The following is a 15,686-nucleotide window of genomic DNA, read 5'->3' on the forward strand; positions in this document are numbered from 1 at the left end:
TCTAAAAAAAAAACAATATTTTACCTTCTGTATGAACGCATGGCCAAAAAGTGTAAATAAAACTGCTGCACGCACGATATTACCAAAAATAATGATTTTACTCACTCACCATGCAATGAAGGAAGCTTTCCGATAAAGGCCATTTTCATCGTTTTCAATACTATCCATTAACGATCTGCGAATGAGTGTATCAGCCATCTGTAAAGCTCCATCACACACAGTTGAAATACTGGCACAGGAAAAGAGGAACCATTTTTGCTGAAAAACAATAAAACTAGTCAATACGTGCAAATAGCTTACGGTTACGAAAGCCACTCACATCACTTGTAATCATCGTGTGTGTGTCCCTGTGTCCCCTGGAGCTTTACTCCAATACAGATTTGCTAATTAGAGACCGTTTTTCAGCGGCACTGTCCATTCTTGTAGCTTTAAACATTATAAAACTCTTTTTATCACAGCAATGCAACAAGATTTGGTATGAATCAATGAACCGGCACCGCACAATTGTAGGCCATTTTCTACGATCGCGTATTGAAAACAAAAGCCGTTTGTTATCATCACAAAGCGCATTCGCAACTGACAGCTACAGTGACCTTCAACGGAGAGATCGATGGCAACGATTTTTTGTTTGGTTTTTAACGCATGTTATTCCTTCGTTACTGTCCAAAAATTTAAACAAAATTTCGGAAGAGAATAAAGTACTTAAACATTATACTTAACATTGTTGGGATGTTTTTTTTTCGCTATTTTACGATAGTCAAATTTCCCAAACACCTGCATGTATTGATCTTGGTCAATCAAGGTGCCGGATCTGTTGGCCACCATGCGATGCCGAGCAAAGAAGTGTCAATCAAAGCACACACCGAACAGTTTTAGCAGGAAGTGCCACATTGTTTCGGAAGGATTGAAGAAAGGTCAAGTTTCTTTTGTTAAGAGCGGATTGATTGAAGCAGGTAAGCATGCGTTCTGAATTGCCAGGCCATATTTAATACCGAAAACAATATGAAAGTGTGCATTTAAATCGGTTTCCTCTAAGACAAACTAATGCAAGGGATTAATGTGCCTAGTTTGTTTGTTTTCTTTTGCGTGGAGTGCTGCTTACCACGCAATTACGTTCATGGCATAATTGTAGGTTATATATTAATTCCTTTACCATGTGCACTTTATTCGCTATTATGTATACAACTTTATACAACTCCATATCATGAATCGTTTGGCGTTGTGAACGATTGTAGCCAATGTTATTGTTGAAATTAAAAATGCAATGAAGGTTTTGTTATTACGTAACATTTTTCCCGGTCTGATACACATTCAAGGTCATTCATTAGCACGCGGCCGGGTCTGATCGTAGAAGTGACGACACAATCGAGCATGGCACAATACCAGCTATGGCAAACTTTCATCCAGCTTCGGAAGGGAAGACGAAGATATTTTCAGAACTTTCTTTTGAGGAGGAAAATGCCTTTTTTTTAAACTAATAATCCTTAAACTTCAGCATCGTGTTCGAACCATATCAAAGTGTGAGTTTGATGTATGTATATTAAAAACATTGCTTTGATTTACCTTCTTCTTGTACGTAACATTGGAATTCGTAAATTCATTTAAAGAGCACGTGCCCATCCATCTATAAACAAAATCTTTGTCTTTCGCATTCGTATTTAATTGTCTTGTATATAAAATGGGAAATTATGTTTATATCAAATACGTGTGAACAATAATTGCTACACCTTATACCCTTATTTTTCTCCATCTATTCCTTTTCTCTTTTTCAGGCCTTGGATAAATCCATATCTTTTTTTGCTTGGCCACGTACAGTGTACATCTTTTGACCAAAACATTTATTTTTTTATTTTCACTAAAATACACGCCTGGTTTCAACCGAAGCTTGTTCCGTAGAGTACTAGACAGCCTGTAAGCAGCCCAAGAAAGGAAGATGTTTGAATCAGAAGACGAGGATGTTCTGGAAACGGTGCTGCGCTATCAGCTGCAGCAGCCTGCATTGTCACCCATAACTACTACGATGGCTAGCGTCGCTGAAAACAACATCTTTAGCAATGATAACGCATTTTTCTCCAATATCTTGCTTCAAAAGTTGGCCCTGTTAAGGTATGTAGACTCAATAATCGATAAATTAGCTGGACTAAAGCACATTGCAAACGGTATTTGTTGTTGCTTGCCATTGTGGGAAATATGTGTCAAACAGATGTAACGTTTGCTCTGCTCCTGCTGCTCATCTCAATCCCCACGTGTTCTATACTTGAGTATCAAATCGTCCCACGCCCGGGAAACAAGGAATCACGAGTAGTCCGAGCGCCTGTGACAGTACTAGCAATAGGCAACACAAGTCGATTTGTTAACTTTATCGATCATTTCATTGGCATGCCGAATGGATTTTACCAATGAATACGAACATTTGGCAAAGGGTAGGGAATGGAAAAAGAAGGGCGAGAAGAAGGGACTCTTCAATTGCTCTTGTAAAGTTAGAGCTGCTGCTGGTGATGATGATCTGCCGCGAACGTTGTCGATGATGAGCCGTTTTTGAAATGCGCAAACATTACACCACTGGTAGATGGCGGTGCCCTTCTATGGCTGCCAGCCGCCAGAGAATGGCCGCCTGTATGAATGAATGGATGAACCGGGGGCCCCCTTCGGAACATTGAACCTATAAACACGGCTTTGAATGACTATCACACCTGCGGAACAAAAAGCTTTAGATCGGACACTGGCGGATTACGCCAGCCTTTCGATGAATGAATTCTGGGTCTTTCTGTTGTGTTATTGTGGGTGAATGGGTCTGGATACTCGAGCCAGACATCTTTACGGTTAGCAATTTGCCAGCATAAAATCAATACTAAACCAGGCAGTATGTAAAGAAACGTGCCGCCGTTTCCGTGTATTGGCAACACAACGATAGGAGAGCGTTGTGTTCCGCATGTGTGAAACGAAACAAAACAATAACAAAGCCGTATGCATTTCAGTCGCGCTTGTGGCTTTTTGCCGCAAAACAGACGACCTTTCCCATCCAAAAGAACTAAGGCACACAATAGTAGGTTAGTGTTATTGTATGAAAATTGTTCTGTTGTTTGAGACAAGCAAACCGGGGCTTGCTTCAATTTTGTAATGCATAGTATAGGGCGTATTGCTTTCTAGGCGTTCCATTGCTATGCAATATTTGAACATCAATAGTATTGTATTGGTATAGGTCATAAAACTGCAAAGTGCTGGAAATATAAAATAACGGCGAGAACGTGAAAGTGGTTAACAGGACGTTCTGCTCCTTACGGTAGATACTGTGCATATGTGCGCGAAATACGGCTTTTAAATGAATTTAAATGGTTGAACTTAATCTATACTCACTGGTTTATTGCACTTTTTAAGAAAGTACATCAGGAGGACGAGTTGTTATTTTGCATTGCCGTATTATATTCCTATGATGAACCGGGGTTTACTCATACTTATAACATATAGCATGTTTAAACAATACGTAGAGAAGGGATTAAATTTTGTTACATCAAATCGACCAGGACAAATGAAAGATGATAAATTAATGGATAACCTCGAACTTCATACTGATTAGAATTTTTAAAAAAGAATGTCAACAATACAAGCCTGATCACTGTTCTAGTGTGCTTAAAAGAAAGTTTTTTATGTTCATTTGAGTAGGAGAAATCGATACCGCCACTTGTCTTTGATCTTTACGAAAGGTGTGGTTATTTATTAACGTTTAGACGTCACCAAGGCATACTCTAGTGGCCTATGTATATTTGTGTACATGATGTTAGTTAGTTTTTCTCATAATCATGTGCTAATGGAGTAAGGTTTTGCTATCCTTAGCCGGGCATTCAACTGTAAGCTCTTTGCAATATTAACCTTTCACCGTTTGTGGCAAGAGAAGAAGGAGCTCAAAGCATGAGAACATGTTGCTTGCTTTAGAAGCTTGGTGCCGTTGGAAACGTGGAAGCAATTTAAAATACTAATTAATCAATCAACTTAATTAACCGAACATGATAATTTTTCATTCTTGCTTCGAAGGTTTCAACTTCCTTCTCCTCTTCCGCATGGGAAGGCTGTGGTACTACATGGCTACCCTAAGGCCCGTACTTATTTTACCCCGCTAACAAAGAAAAAAGATGTTTTTTACTGACCTATTAGAAAGCCCACAGTGTGGACGGGTTAGCATGAGACGTATGGGTCTCTGAAGAAGTTCGCATGGTCGTCGAGGCAATTTTTCATCGCTCTCTTCATACATCAGCGCTGTGCAGTAGTGTTACAATTGTACGTAGGATAGTTGATTAATTATTCTTACGGGAGATTTTTTTGTCTTCTTATAGCAACAATCTTTATCCTACTTCTAGTGGTCATCAAGCAGCACCACGAAATGCTATCAATTTAATCATTGAATAGTCGAATCGAAGATTCTTTTTACCGGAGATTGAAAAGTTCACCATTTTCTAGTACCCAAAATCCCTTTCCGTTAATTACTTTTGCTAATTACCAATATATAAAATAGCCGGTCTCGTAGTACAGTCGTCAACTCGTACGACTTAACAACATGCCCGTCATGGGTTCAATCCCCAAATAGACCGAGCCGCCATACGTAGGACTGACTATCCTGCTATGGGGGGAATCAATTAGTCACTGAAAGCTAAACCCACAAGTGGGTACAGGCAGGCCTTGACCGACATCGCTTGTTGAGCCAAAGAAGAAGAATTACCAATATATTTCATTTCTTCATTCGAACCAAACAGATTAAGATTCATTACAATATCTGCCCTGCCGGGTGTACACCGTCAGCTTTTCGTTCAACCCAGGACGTAACCTAAGTTTGTGTTTGTCTTGCAGAAGACGTTTAGTCGTGTGGGCTAACCATTTCCGTCTTAACTGCGCTGTCCACGTGTATGGTTGTGTTTTTATTCAACACACCTTCCTATTTAACTTTTTTCGCATGGGCTCTTAATGTTGGATGGATGGCTGGATGGATTATTTTCTTCATCATTTTTATACATTTTTTTTTATTGTTTTTTTAGCTCGCATTCCTCTTCGTCTCGAATCTTAGGTTTGCTCTTGTTATGAAAATTATGCTACTGGCTGTGCTACGATGCTGCTTCATAGCGGTTTCTTCCCTTAATATCTGGTACAAGACGCTTTCAGCTCAGAAGTTTTCGGTGTGTCGCTTCTTTTATTTTATTCACTAGCTCTTTTTTTCATTTTCATTACAACGAGCTTTCTTTATTTTATAAAGACATTGTACCAGCGGTGAGGAAGAAGGTATCAGGAGAGGAATAAAAAAAAACTAAATCATAAGGGTATGGAGAGCAACTGGCAGAATGCTCAGGCAGGCATTTGATGGTAGAAAGCAAAACGAAGGACGAACTAAAAAACAAAACCATCTAAAGAAACGTTTACGGTTTACTTGTGGCTTGAAGCCATCGTCAACGTCGTGGCTGCGCTGCGCCCGCCGGTAATGGTCGGTTCGGTTAATGACTATGGTTAATTTTTTTTCTTGGCTAGGGTTCCCGTTTTGCCAGTCTACCACTACTCCCCCTTACCCATAGCGTTGTTTCTTTGTGGTACATCTGTTAAAGTCCAGTGGCTTGCGTTTGTTTGCCGGAGGTCTATTTTATAATGATTTGTTTCGGTAAAGGTAAGCTTGTAACAGCGAAAAGCTACCGGAGTGAGCGGAGGTTCCTTTTTTTTAAGCAGTGACTAATGGGGACGCTTGGAGTATTGGGAAAGATTGGAAGAAATAAAGGGGAAAATGTCGGTGGTGGTTCGTTCCGGGTTTGGCACTAATAGCTAGTTAGCGTGGCTTAAAGGAGGAGAGGGCCGATTAGGGAACGCGTCGAACGAGCTTCAGAAAGATTGAGTACTAAAGAGGAGGGTGTACGCTCGTGGGCAGCTACAAATATTGCTTTGTCCTCAAGTTGAACAAACGTGCAGTTAGTTTTATTAATGTGCGTATGAGATGAGCGTGAGAATTCGCCGTACGGCAGGACATATAACGCACCATATCATATTGCACTGAAGGTTTACGTTTACGTGTGGTATTTTGTGTGTTTTGTCCTTAATTGAAAAACTTTTTTTTCAATGAGCTTTGCTTTGATGCTTAGTATAATGATTTAAATTAGCATATTACTTATTATGATATATTATTGACAGATTTATTGGAACGTGTATTCTCATTTTATAATGTTTTATGTAATAGCGATCATCAACTAAAAATAGTATCAGACCTTAAACTATTTATTAGCATTTCTTCTTTTTCTTCTTCTTCTTCTTCTTTGGTTCAACAATCGTTGTCGGTCTAGGCCTGCCTGTACCACTTGTGGGGTTGGCTTTCAGTGACTTATTGATTACCCCCCCCCCTCCCCCCCTAGGCGGGATAGTCACAGTCCCACGTATGGCGGCATGGTCCATTTGGGTCTTGAACCCATGACGGGCATGTTGCTAAGTCGTACGAGTTGATGACCAAGTGACCAGCTATTTTTATTATCAGCCTTTGCGCTTACCGAATTATTATTAGCTTTTTTAACTTAGCGTTTGCAAGATCAATAAACAGGTAACGAGGTACAAAATTTACCATTTCGATCGCTTTTCACATCTATCAAATATTCATGTACGTAGTACGGTAATGTTTCTTACTACTTACTGCTTAACACTACTTATTGTTATGTATATTTTTCATTAAAGTGACCCCTTAAGTTATAAACAATGCTTATAGTTTACCTATCCATCGATACACGAAAAATAACGCGAAGAATCTGTATGAAAAAGGTCTGTCGTTTAGAGCAATAGGAGCTGTGTTTTTATAGTATTTGTAGTGCAACGTGTTACGATTGAGATTTTTTTTTAACTTGTAGATATTCTATCCTTTCTAGGTTAGTGCATCACTGCAAACATTGTGTCGTTCAATTATCAGTGTTGATATCCGTATGGAAAGAGGATTAACATGCTAACATTTTCCTGCGATACATGCATTTTTGCATTTTTAAGCTATACCCTAGGCCGAAGAAAACATGTGAGATGGTGTTTCTAATTCCATCAAAAGAGTACAAGGGTTCTTTCTGTATTGTTTTTCGAGTTGCCCTTGTACACAGACCCCGTCTCTTTGCTCTTTCTTTAGGGCATACGGTGACTTACATAAATGCAGGAAGCGAGATGTAAAGATATTTCTAGTGCTTTATTGAAATGTATTAGAAGCAGTGAATGAATGATAATTACGTGAATCTAATCGTGTACAAAGCGAAGAAGCGCATGATAATTCATTGTTAAACAACACAAGCAAGTTGTGTGCTAATTGTCATTATTGCTATGAGAGCCAGCTATTTTGTGAAGTCAAAACTCTAACCACAATTGCTACCAAAAAGATTAAGCGATAGTGGTTTTTATTATACAAACATGTGACGATGATAGAAAGACTTTCTTAAAATAAAGTAAACAACACTCGCAAGCGATTGAATAACGAATTTGTATTTTGGCAACAGATACAACTGCAGGCCAACGAGTTAAAGACGGTGTCAACCTTCACGGGCTTTGTAGTGCTTCTGGAGACAGAAGCTGTAGTGTCACTAAGGAGAAGTTGAGTGAAAGTGTTTTTGTCTGCTGCTTTGTTTCATATGTGCGCCTGTTGATTCTCCATTCATCGTCCTATAGAAGGACATTTTCGGGTACACAATCAACAATAAACACCGAACTCTGCTCCGCTGTGTAGAACGTACGTGGTCCGACCACGAGCGAAGGGGACGTAAGAAGTGTTTATTTGCTTGTACGGAGCGAAGCCATACTTCACTTCGCTACTGTTGTCGGCACTACACTACTCGCTCCGTCACATTCGATCTTTTTACTTCTATTGCACGAGATCCTTTGCCTCTCTTCCCGCTTCTTTCTATTTTGGATGGGTGGGTATTTGGGTAAACAGGATTACATGATCAGTTGCACTGCTTGCAGTGCGCCGGTTTGCAAACACACCATCATCTCACCGTGGCCCCTGTTTGGCTGTCGCATTTTACGGTTTGTTATAGTTGTACCATGCATACAGTTGTTGCAGGATAACGCACGCAATAGGATACGGTGATGTGTCTTTGATGAAGCCCTATTAAAGTTTTGATGTTGTTGTCGTTTCGTTATTGTAATGTGTGACGTCATGCATCCACCGTCCATAGACGGTCATCGGTTTAAACATTGGAATGTACATGCTACTGTTGTCAGCATAGCAATTTCTTTTCGTTTTTTCTACTTTAAGGAATATCTTAGTGTAATGTAAAATATAATAACATTCATTGTTTTTAAAAAGACATTTTTTTAACATCTCGTTTTTGAGTGCAAATTAAAAAAAAAACAAAACAATTGAATGAACGATTACTTAGCGAATGAAAGATAAAAATGTTCATGAATGATTCATATTATGATTGTTATTGTTATTGCTATTATTTAAATTGTTATCATCATTTCATCATCATCGTCGTTACGCGCTCATCGCAATCGTGGAAAAACGTGGAAATGCTGTGTTGCAATAAGTAGATTGTTTTTTATTTCCACTCCCTACTAAGGTTGCTCTCGTGGTCTTGTTTTTTTCGGCTCTTCAATGCAAGTTGAAACCTATCATCAAATCGTCTTGTGTTGCCTTTTTATGTAAGGAATAAGAAATCAATGAACGAACCATAGGGTGGCTGTTACGCTCTAAAGGCGAATGTGAAGATAAGGCGAAGAGAGTGGTCGAGGGGAAGCAAAAGGAATGTGGCGTATTGGAAACGATTGGAAAATTCCTCTCGATCGATCAATACAATACCGTCGGCGATGTTCAACTGGAACACTACGGCATAAAGTATATGCCTTTTGCGTACATGTGCGATACGCTCTCAAAATATTGTCCCGCTGCACGCTAGAAGATTGCGGTGAAATGTTTCTATCACCAAAACTCTGCTGTACGTCGAGCCAAGGACATCGAATGCACGGAACAGAAAAGGTATGATGAATGGTGGATTGGTATGGTCTGCGCTCGAATGAATGATGCTATTTTATAGCACACAGCACAGCCAAAGATCCTGCGTAACGCAATTGTGAAAGTGAGTTTACGGTGCACTGTTTCATTCGCACCACCATGTTTGCATAATGTTGTCATCTCAGTCGCTGATTTTTATAGCAACATCATTGCTAAGGGTGTAAAACTTGGCAACGTTGTTTGCAACCCCTAACGTACCATAAAACATGTCTTGCTGCATGTAGCCACGCCTCTTGCCAAAGCTGGTCGTTTTTTTGTTCATAGTATGAACGCGTGTTTGCTTTCCAGGCAGAGCGGTATACTGCGCTACCCCGTTGCAGCCAGATTGTCTGGCATGGCTTGGGTCGGGTCGCGGTCAGTAGTGAGTGGAAGCGAGAGCAAATGATACCCTGACGCTTTGTCGGAACTTACCTGTGCCGATTCGTGCAGCTGTCTTGCCAGTGCGCACCCTTAGCGAGACCGAGAGGTTTGGTGGTGTGATGATTATGCTACTTCTCACAACTACGCACACTCTCAGCAGTTTCATATTTATGCTGTGAGAGCATCGCGCTCTGTTAAGAGTGTGTTGGTGGGGTAGCGGTGTAGGCCGCCGAAGATCTCTCACTCTGATTGGTCCCGTATCGTCCCTAGAATTGTTGGAGGGGATGCCTGCACGGGTTACACGGCACTCGGACAGACCCGATGCTCTCGGTTCGGTGCTCCGCTCGCTCTTCTCCGCTCATCCGCATCACACCGAACGTGATGCAGAGTACGCAGCAACATACTCCAATAGTGCGGAGGCTTATCCTACTCGCAACCTGAAGAACCCTTGTGACCTGGCTGGCCTGTCGCGCGCTATCTTCCCCGTGTCTTCTCTGTGTGTGGATAGATGTGTTCGGCCCGGTTCCGTTCCGTGAGTTTGTATGTGTGGGTTCTAGCGTGACAGCACTCCTCGGTTGGTTGGGTTGTGCCGGGAGAAACGACCACAGAAGCACACGCTTTTGCTACGATTTTTGAAAACGCTCGGGGTTCGGTACAAGCTTCGCCACGAACGAGCCCTCATAGTAAAACGGAAAGGTGCTGCGTTCGCAAGTGTGTCGTAATTCTCTCGCGTTTCGGTCCCCGGTGGTTAGGCATCGCGTCCGCTCCGCACGTTACTGATTCCGCGGCGGTATATTGACGTATTTTTGCTAAAGGGTCAGAGCTGTAACACTTCAGCCCGCGTGTTATTTATCGCTTAAGGCATAAAGAAAGGCACCGATGTTGTTGCCTTCTCAGTGAGCCGTGTGTAAAAGTGGATCATGAGTTAATGTTGCGACGAAATTTGATTCGTTGAAAAAGCATCACTCGAGTTTTTGGAAGACTAACATATGCCATGTGGACGTGATCATCGTAAACATTAAGCTCATTAGGGTGATGCATCCAGTACGCCTCAGTGCAGAGAGTAATCAGTGCAATCAGTGAACTGTTGTTGTCTGGAATTTCATAACCTTGTGGTAAATGTGTCAGTTTATGCGTCAATTCTAGTGGTGCGATGAAGACCAAGACACAAGAAACAGGAAGGGATTCATACATTTTTACACCGAATCCTGTAAACACAAATAATTAATTCAATAATTATTGTAATCATCCAAGGCAATCCCCACGAATAACAAGTACAACCTCTCCCCGTGCCTAGTGTCTATTTAAATGTATGTATGTGTGTGAGTGTATGCTCGAATACTGCTTCTGATGCAGTCTGGAATCTGGCACTCCTGAAGGCTTAAGTTGAGCGAGTGCAAACGGTGAAATGTTTGAGTGATTGAAGAGCTTTAGAGAGTTTCGTCCTTTGCTGGGAAAGATACTGAATAGTGTCTGCGTTAGCTAATCCAATATCCGTAGAACGAGGAAGCATTGGATGTCTGCTTGAAAGGATGTTTGACTCCAGTGCATGCGCTAAAGGGTAAATTGCCTGCTTATAAGGTGATGTCTGTAACTGAAAGATAGTGCTTGCATTGTATGATCGATCGAAAATGTGTTGATGAATGCCGTGTGTTATCAAAACAATAGGAGCATTGCAAAAGAGCACAATGTCTGTTATGCTAGTACGTGGCTCGCGCTTTTTGTAATTGATCTCATGTTTGTGTGTGAATGTGTTACTTTTCGGTGTTGGATTTTTAATGAGCCTGGAGTATTATAATATAATTCGCGGTATATTTTAAAACTGTTCGTCTACAGACACAGTGGACTCTTCAACCACGTTAGTGAAACGGGGCAGGCGGCTGCAAGCACCTCAGGTGGCACTGCCACTGTTGTGGAGAATTACAACGACGACGACGGCGACAACGACAACGGCTGCGGCGGCGGCGACTACAACGACGACGACGACAACGACCAGCAAAATAACATGTTGACCATGGAATCTGATATGAAAGGGGGTGGCATTCTACATGCCACAATGCCCCCGCACCACCCATCGTCTCTGCATGGCCACAGTACCTCGCCGTATGGGGCGCTGGGATCGCTAAGCATGATGAACACCGGTCTGTCGCAGCTTTCCTCTCATCAGACGTCTGCCGCACAGCAACATCACCTGGTCGGGGGCGGAGGTGGTGGACATCAGCAACACCATATGAGCCACGGTTTGAGCAGCAACAACAGCAGCAGCAGCAGTAACAACAACAACAGCAGTGGCTACGGAAGCCCCCTGCAACAGCCGGTGTCCGGTCTGAGTCCGACCGGTCTCGTCTCAGGGCAAGGACACTCGCAGCACAGTTCGCCGACGGGAATGACTACTACTGGCCAGCATCACATTACCGCTGGCGGTGGCCACCATCACCATCATCACGGTACCGGTGGACTGTTGGGTGTGAATCACAACAACAACAACACGAGCAAAGCAGCCCAACAAAACGCCGATCGCGTAAAGCGACCCATGAACGCATTCATGGTTTGGTCCCGAGGTCAACGGCGAAAGATGGCCTCCGACAACCCGAAGATGCACAACTCGGAGATCTCGAAGCGACTTGGGGCGCAATGGAAAGACCTGTCCGAGACGGAAAAGCGCCCATTTATCGACGAGGCGAAGCGGCTCCGTGCGGTACACATGAAAGAGCATCCGGACTACAAGTACCGGCCGCGCCGGAAGACGAAGACGTTGACGAAAGCCAAGGAAAAGTATCCGCTCGGTGTGGGCTCGTTGCTGGGCGCTGGACAAACGAACGAGGGCAGCGGGATGCGCGGAAGTGGATCGTCGACCACATTGGCCGCGCAGCAGGCGGCAGCAGCAGCGGCTGCGGCGGCAGCAGCCGCAGCGAATCGTGATATGTACCACCAGATGCCTCCAAATGGCTATATGCCAAATGGATACACGATGATGCACGATCCGTCATCGGCGGCAGCTTACCAGTCTCAGCAGCACTACATGAGCAATTACCATCACCACCACCGGTACGAAATGGGGCAGATGGCGGCTGCGGCAGCAGCTTCCGGCACTACGGCTGGATCCCTGAACAGTTACATGAACGCCGGTTACGGTGGAATGTACGGTGGAGGAAGCGGTGGAGGCGGAGGAGGTACCGTATCTGGTGGTCAAACCTCTCCCTACGGTGGCAGCGGAGGTGGACTGCAGCAGCCCGGTTCGCCGTACAGTACGACAATCCAGCAGCAGCCCGGATCCCCGTACGGACTAAACCACCAGCCCGGAAGTGCGTTGTCCTGCCAAAGCCACAGTCCCAGTGATTCGAGCGTGAAATCGGAACCAGTGTCACCCAGTCCGATCGCGTCCGCCACCAACAACAACTTAACCATGAAGCGAGAATATATAGTTGGCGGAGGCCACCAGCAGCAATCGACGGCAGCCGATTTGAGTCATTTGATCAACATGTACCACGTTCCGGATATGCAGCAGACGGGTGGTTCAGATTTGCAGCAACATCATCGCAATCATCTAATGCAACACTACCATCAGCATAATAGCAGTGTGTCGCCCGATCTTCAATCGCAGCATCAGCACCTTCAGCAGCACCAGCAGGTCCAGCAACAGCAACAACAACAGCAGCAGGTTCTGCGATCTATGGCACCGATCTCACACATGTGAGAGTTGGCCGCAACCGCGACGGACCTCTTGGTGCACCATCATCACCAACAGCAACAGCTTCGTGTGTCGAAAGCACTGGTATCAACATCGCCATCCGCTTCGGTTACTTCGACGGCGTCCACCAACCATCATGCGACTGCGACAGTTGCTGCAGCAACGCCACCATGCAACTCCAGGAACAATAGTAATGACAGCAGTACTCCCGCTGCACTAGCAGGAAGTAATGCCGCCGACCATCATGGAGGTAGTGCTGCCTCTCCAACGGAGGAATCGGTTGCTGCGGTAGCCTCCGTTTCAGGTGGTTCAATTTTCACCAGCAGTAGTAACCTTCATCAACATTCCTTTGACCGATTGCCGCCACTATGTGCATCTCCATTATCCGCATACCGACACCACTCAGGCACATCGTCGTCGGCTGCAGCTATTGGCAATAGCAATAATTGTAGCAACATGATCCTCGCGGGACCTGCTACATCAAATGCAACAACTGCCTCCGCTTCGCTTGGTAGTGCTGGCCTTGGAGCTGGTGGACTCATGTCCTCGTCTCCTCATTCCCATGCGGCACTAATCAGCGCCGTAACTCCTGCCCTCGGATTTTCAATAACCAATGGAAACGATGTGCAACCACCGTTGCTTGCTGTGGATCCCGATGATGATGCTCACCATTCTTATCATCACGGCATGCACATGGCACCCTCTCCCCATCATCATCATCATCATCTATATCATCATCATCACCATCACGACTATCATCATCATGCGGCTGCTGCTGCTGCTTTGCTTGGTGGCTTCACGAGTGGAAGTGGTGTTGGTTTGGTCGATTGTGTCAGTGATGGTACCAACTGTGCCGATCGCGAGGACTCTACCGGATTTCTTTCGGTGGCAAGTACGTCCGCAAGCAGTGCTGTTGGGAATTACTGTCTTAGTGCAGGGGTGGACAGTGCGACAGGGTTGGTACAAGCTGTAACGGTGCCCACAGCACTATCGGCGACGCATGATAGCGATGAACCCGGAACAGCTGCTGAGGGTAGATCAATGAATATTGGTAGTGAAATCGGTGTTCTGCGATCGCATGATCGGCCGGCCTCATCGTCTTCGACTATTTCGATGGCTGCTAGGACGGCTGCTGCAGCAGCAGCGGCCGTTGTTGCTGCCTCGAACCATCACCACCACATTCAACAGCATCCTCCGCCGGATTCGCCATACCATCATCACCATCATCACCATCGTCCTTTGCCAATGGATATTTCGGCATTGTAGGGTATGAAGCTTTTACCATTGAACGCTTTTTATTGATTTTCGGTGTAGCTATTGATGGTGGAACTAGTATCCAACCTACGTATGTTGAAAAATAGCACAGGAAAAGATGTTGAAATGAAAAGAAAATGAGCAATTTTAGTGATGAGGATTATTCAGGGAGCAGTTAATCTGTTGCATCAAAGAAATTTCTTGAACAATTGAATCATACGTGTAAATATTGAACGCAATCCATCAGTTTTGTCTACTGCTGTAGAATTGAGCTGAGCTCTTTAAAAGACATACACTAGAGCACTCCGTGTTTTATCACTTCCTGTTGGATGGCACAGAAGCGAACTACTCTCGATACAAGTTGTTTAACGTTAATTCCATCTCGACGTAAATATGAGGTCCAAATGTTGTCCATCGGTTCAGCTACGAAGAGAGGGACTTTTCAAAGAAAGAAAATCGATGAAAGAAGCTCGTCGTCGATCGCAGGGTCGATCGCAAACATAGACAAGCATTGGAGCGCGCAAAGTACGACGTTTTTACGTGTAATGTGTGATATTATTATTTTTTCTTTATTTTGTTTACTTTTCATATATTTTTTTTTTGTTTAAACGTGGAATATAATGTACAGACTGTACCGAGGAAATCTTATGGCAAATCAGATCTAATATTAATATTACTGTCGATAAATTATCGATGATGTTAGTGAGAGTAGACAAAACTGAACACGAAAGCTTACCTTTTGTTCGAGTAAGTGAAATGTAACATACGAACAAGAACACTTGTGAATAGGTTTTAGTTGTTAGGCTACGTTTCTCTATTCTGTCCTGAGCTGCTGTTAGTATAACTTTAAAAAAGATGGACTCGAAGATATGAATTATTTGTAATGGAGAGGCAAATTAGGAACCCAGCACTGTAACTTTTTAGTTCGTTCTATAAAGTCTCTCTTACTCGCTGGGAATGTATTTCTGTAAAAAGCAAGCAAGCAATGTTTATTACGTATCTGCGTATCCAATATAATTATCATTTTCATATAGTAAAGCTTATACAGAATAAGTACAGCGGTGAATTCAAATTCATTGAATATAGATCATTGGTTTGTGGGAGTAGGACAGTCATACGCCTTGATGGCAAATTTCCTTCGCGACTTTTTGCAACTAAAACGAAAAAGAAATGATTCACTTTAACAAATATTCCATTGTTTTCATTAATTTGTTTCGTCTGTTCACAAACATCATTGCCCAGTAAAATCAAAAGTGAGAATTATTTTAGCTGTGTAATACAATATTTTCAATATATTTACCTTTTGAAATTCTCAAATAGAACTGTTTCTCTTTTCGGAAGTGAATCCTTTCTTATTCATGGAGAGATTATTAGAATACA

General features: G+C 43.2%; 1 protein-coding gene across 2 annotated transcripts; it reads left to right on the plus strand.

Moving 5' to 3' along the window:
- Nucleotides 1-849: 849 nt before the first annotated feature.
- On the plus strand, nucleotides 850-13,284 carry LOC120901794 (transcription factor SOX-3-like). Of its 2 annotated transcripts, none has more exons than XM_040310049.1 (3): nucleotides 850-953; nucleotides 1,773-2,106; nucleotides 11,198-13,284. In XM_040310049.1, exons 2-3 carry the CDS (start codon nucleotides 1,934-1,936, stop codon nucleotides 13,056-13,058), a joined length of 2,034 nt encoding a protein of 677 aa, XP_040165983.1. In that variant the 5' UTR covers nucleotides 850-953; nucleotides 1,773-1,933; the 3' UTR covers nucleotides 13,059-13,284. The 2 variants fall into 2 exon arrangements, with proteins under 2 accessions (XP_040165983.1, XP_040165984.1); XM_040310050.1 differs by having other exon boundaries at nucleotides 858-953; nucleotides 1,885-2,106.
- The last annotated feature ends 2,402 nt before the right edge of the window (nucleotides 13,285-15,686 follow it).

This window comes from Anopheles arabiensis, chromosome 3, assembly GCF_016920715.1.
Source record: "Anopheles arabiensis isolate DONGOLA chromosome 3, AaraD3, whole genome shotgun sequence".
NCBI lineage: Eukaryota > Metazoa > Arthropoda > Insecta > Diptera > Culicidae > Anopheles > Anopheles arabiensis.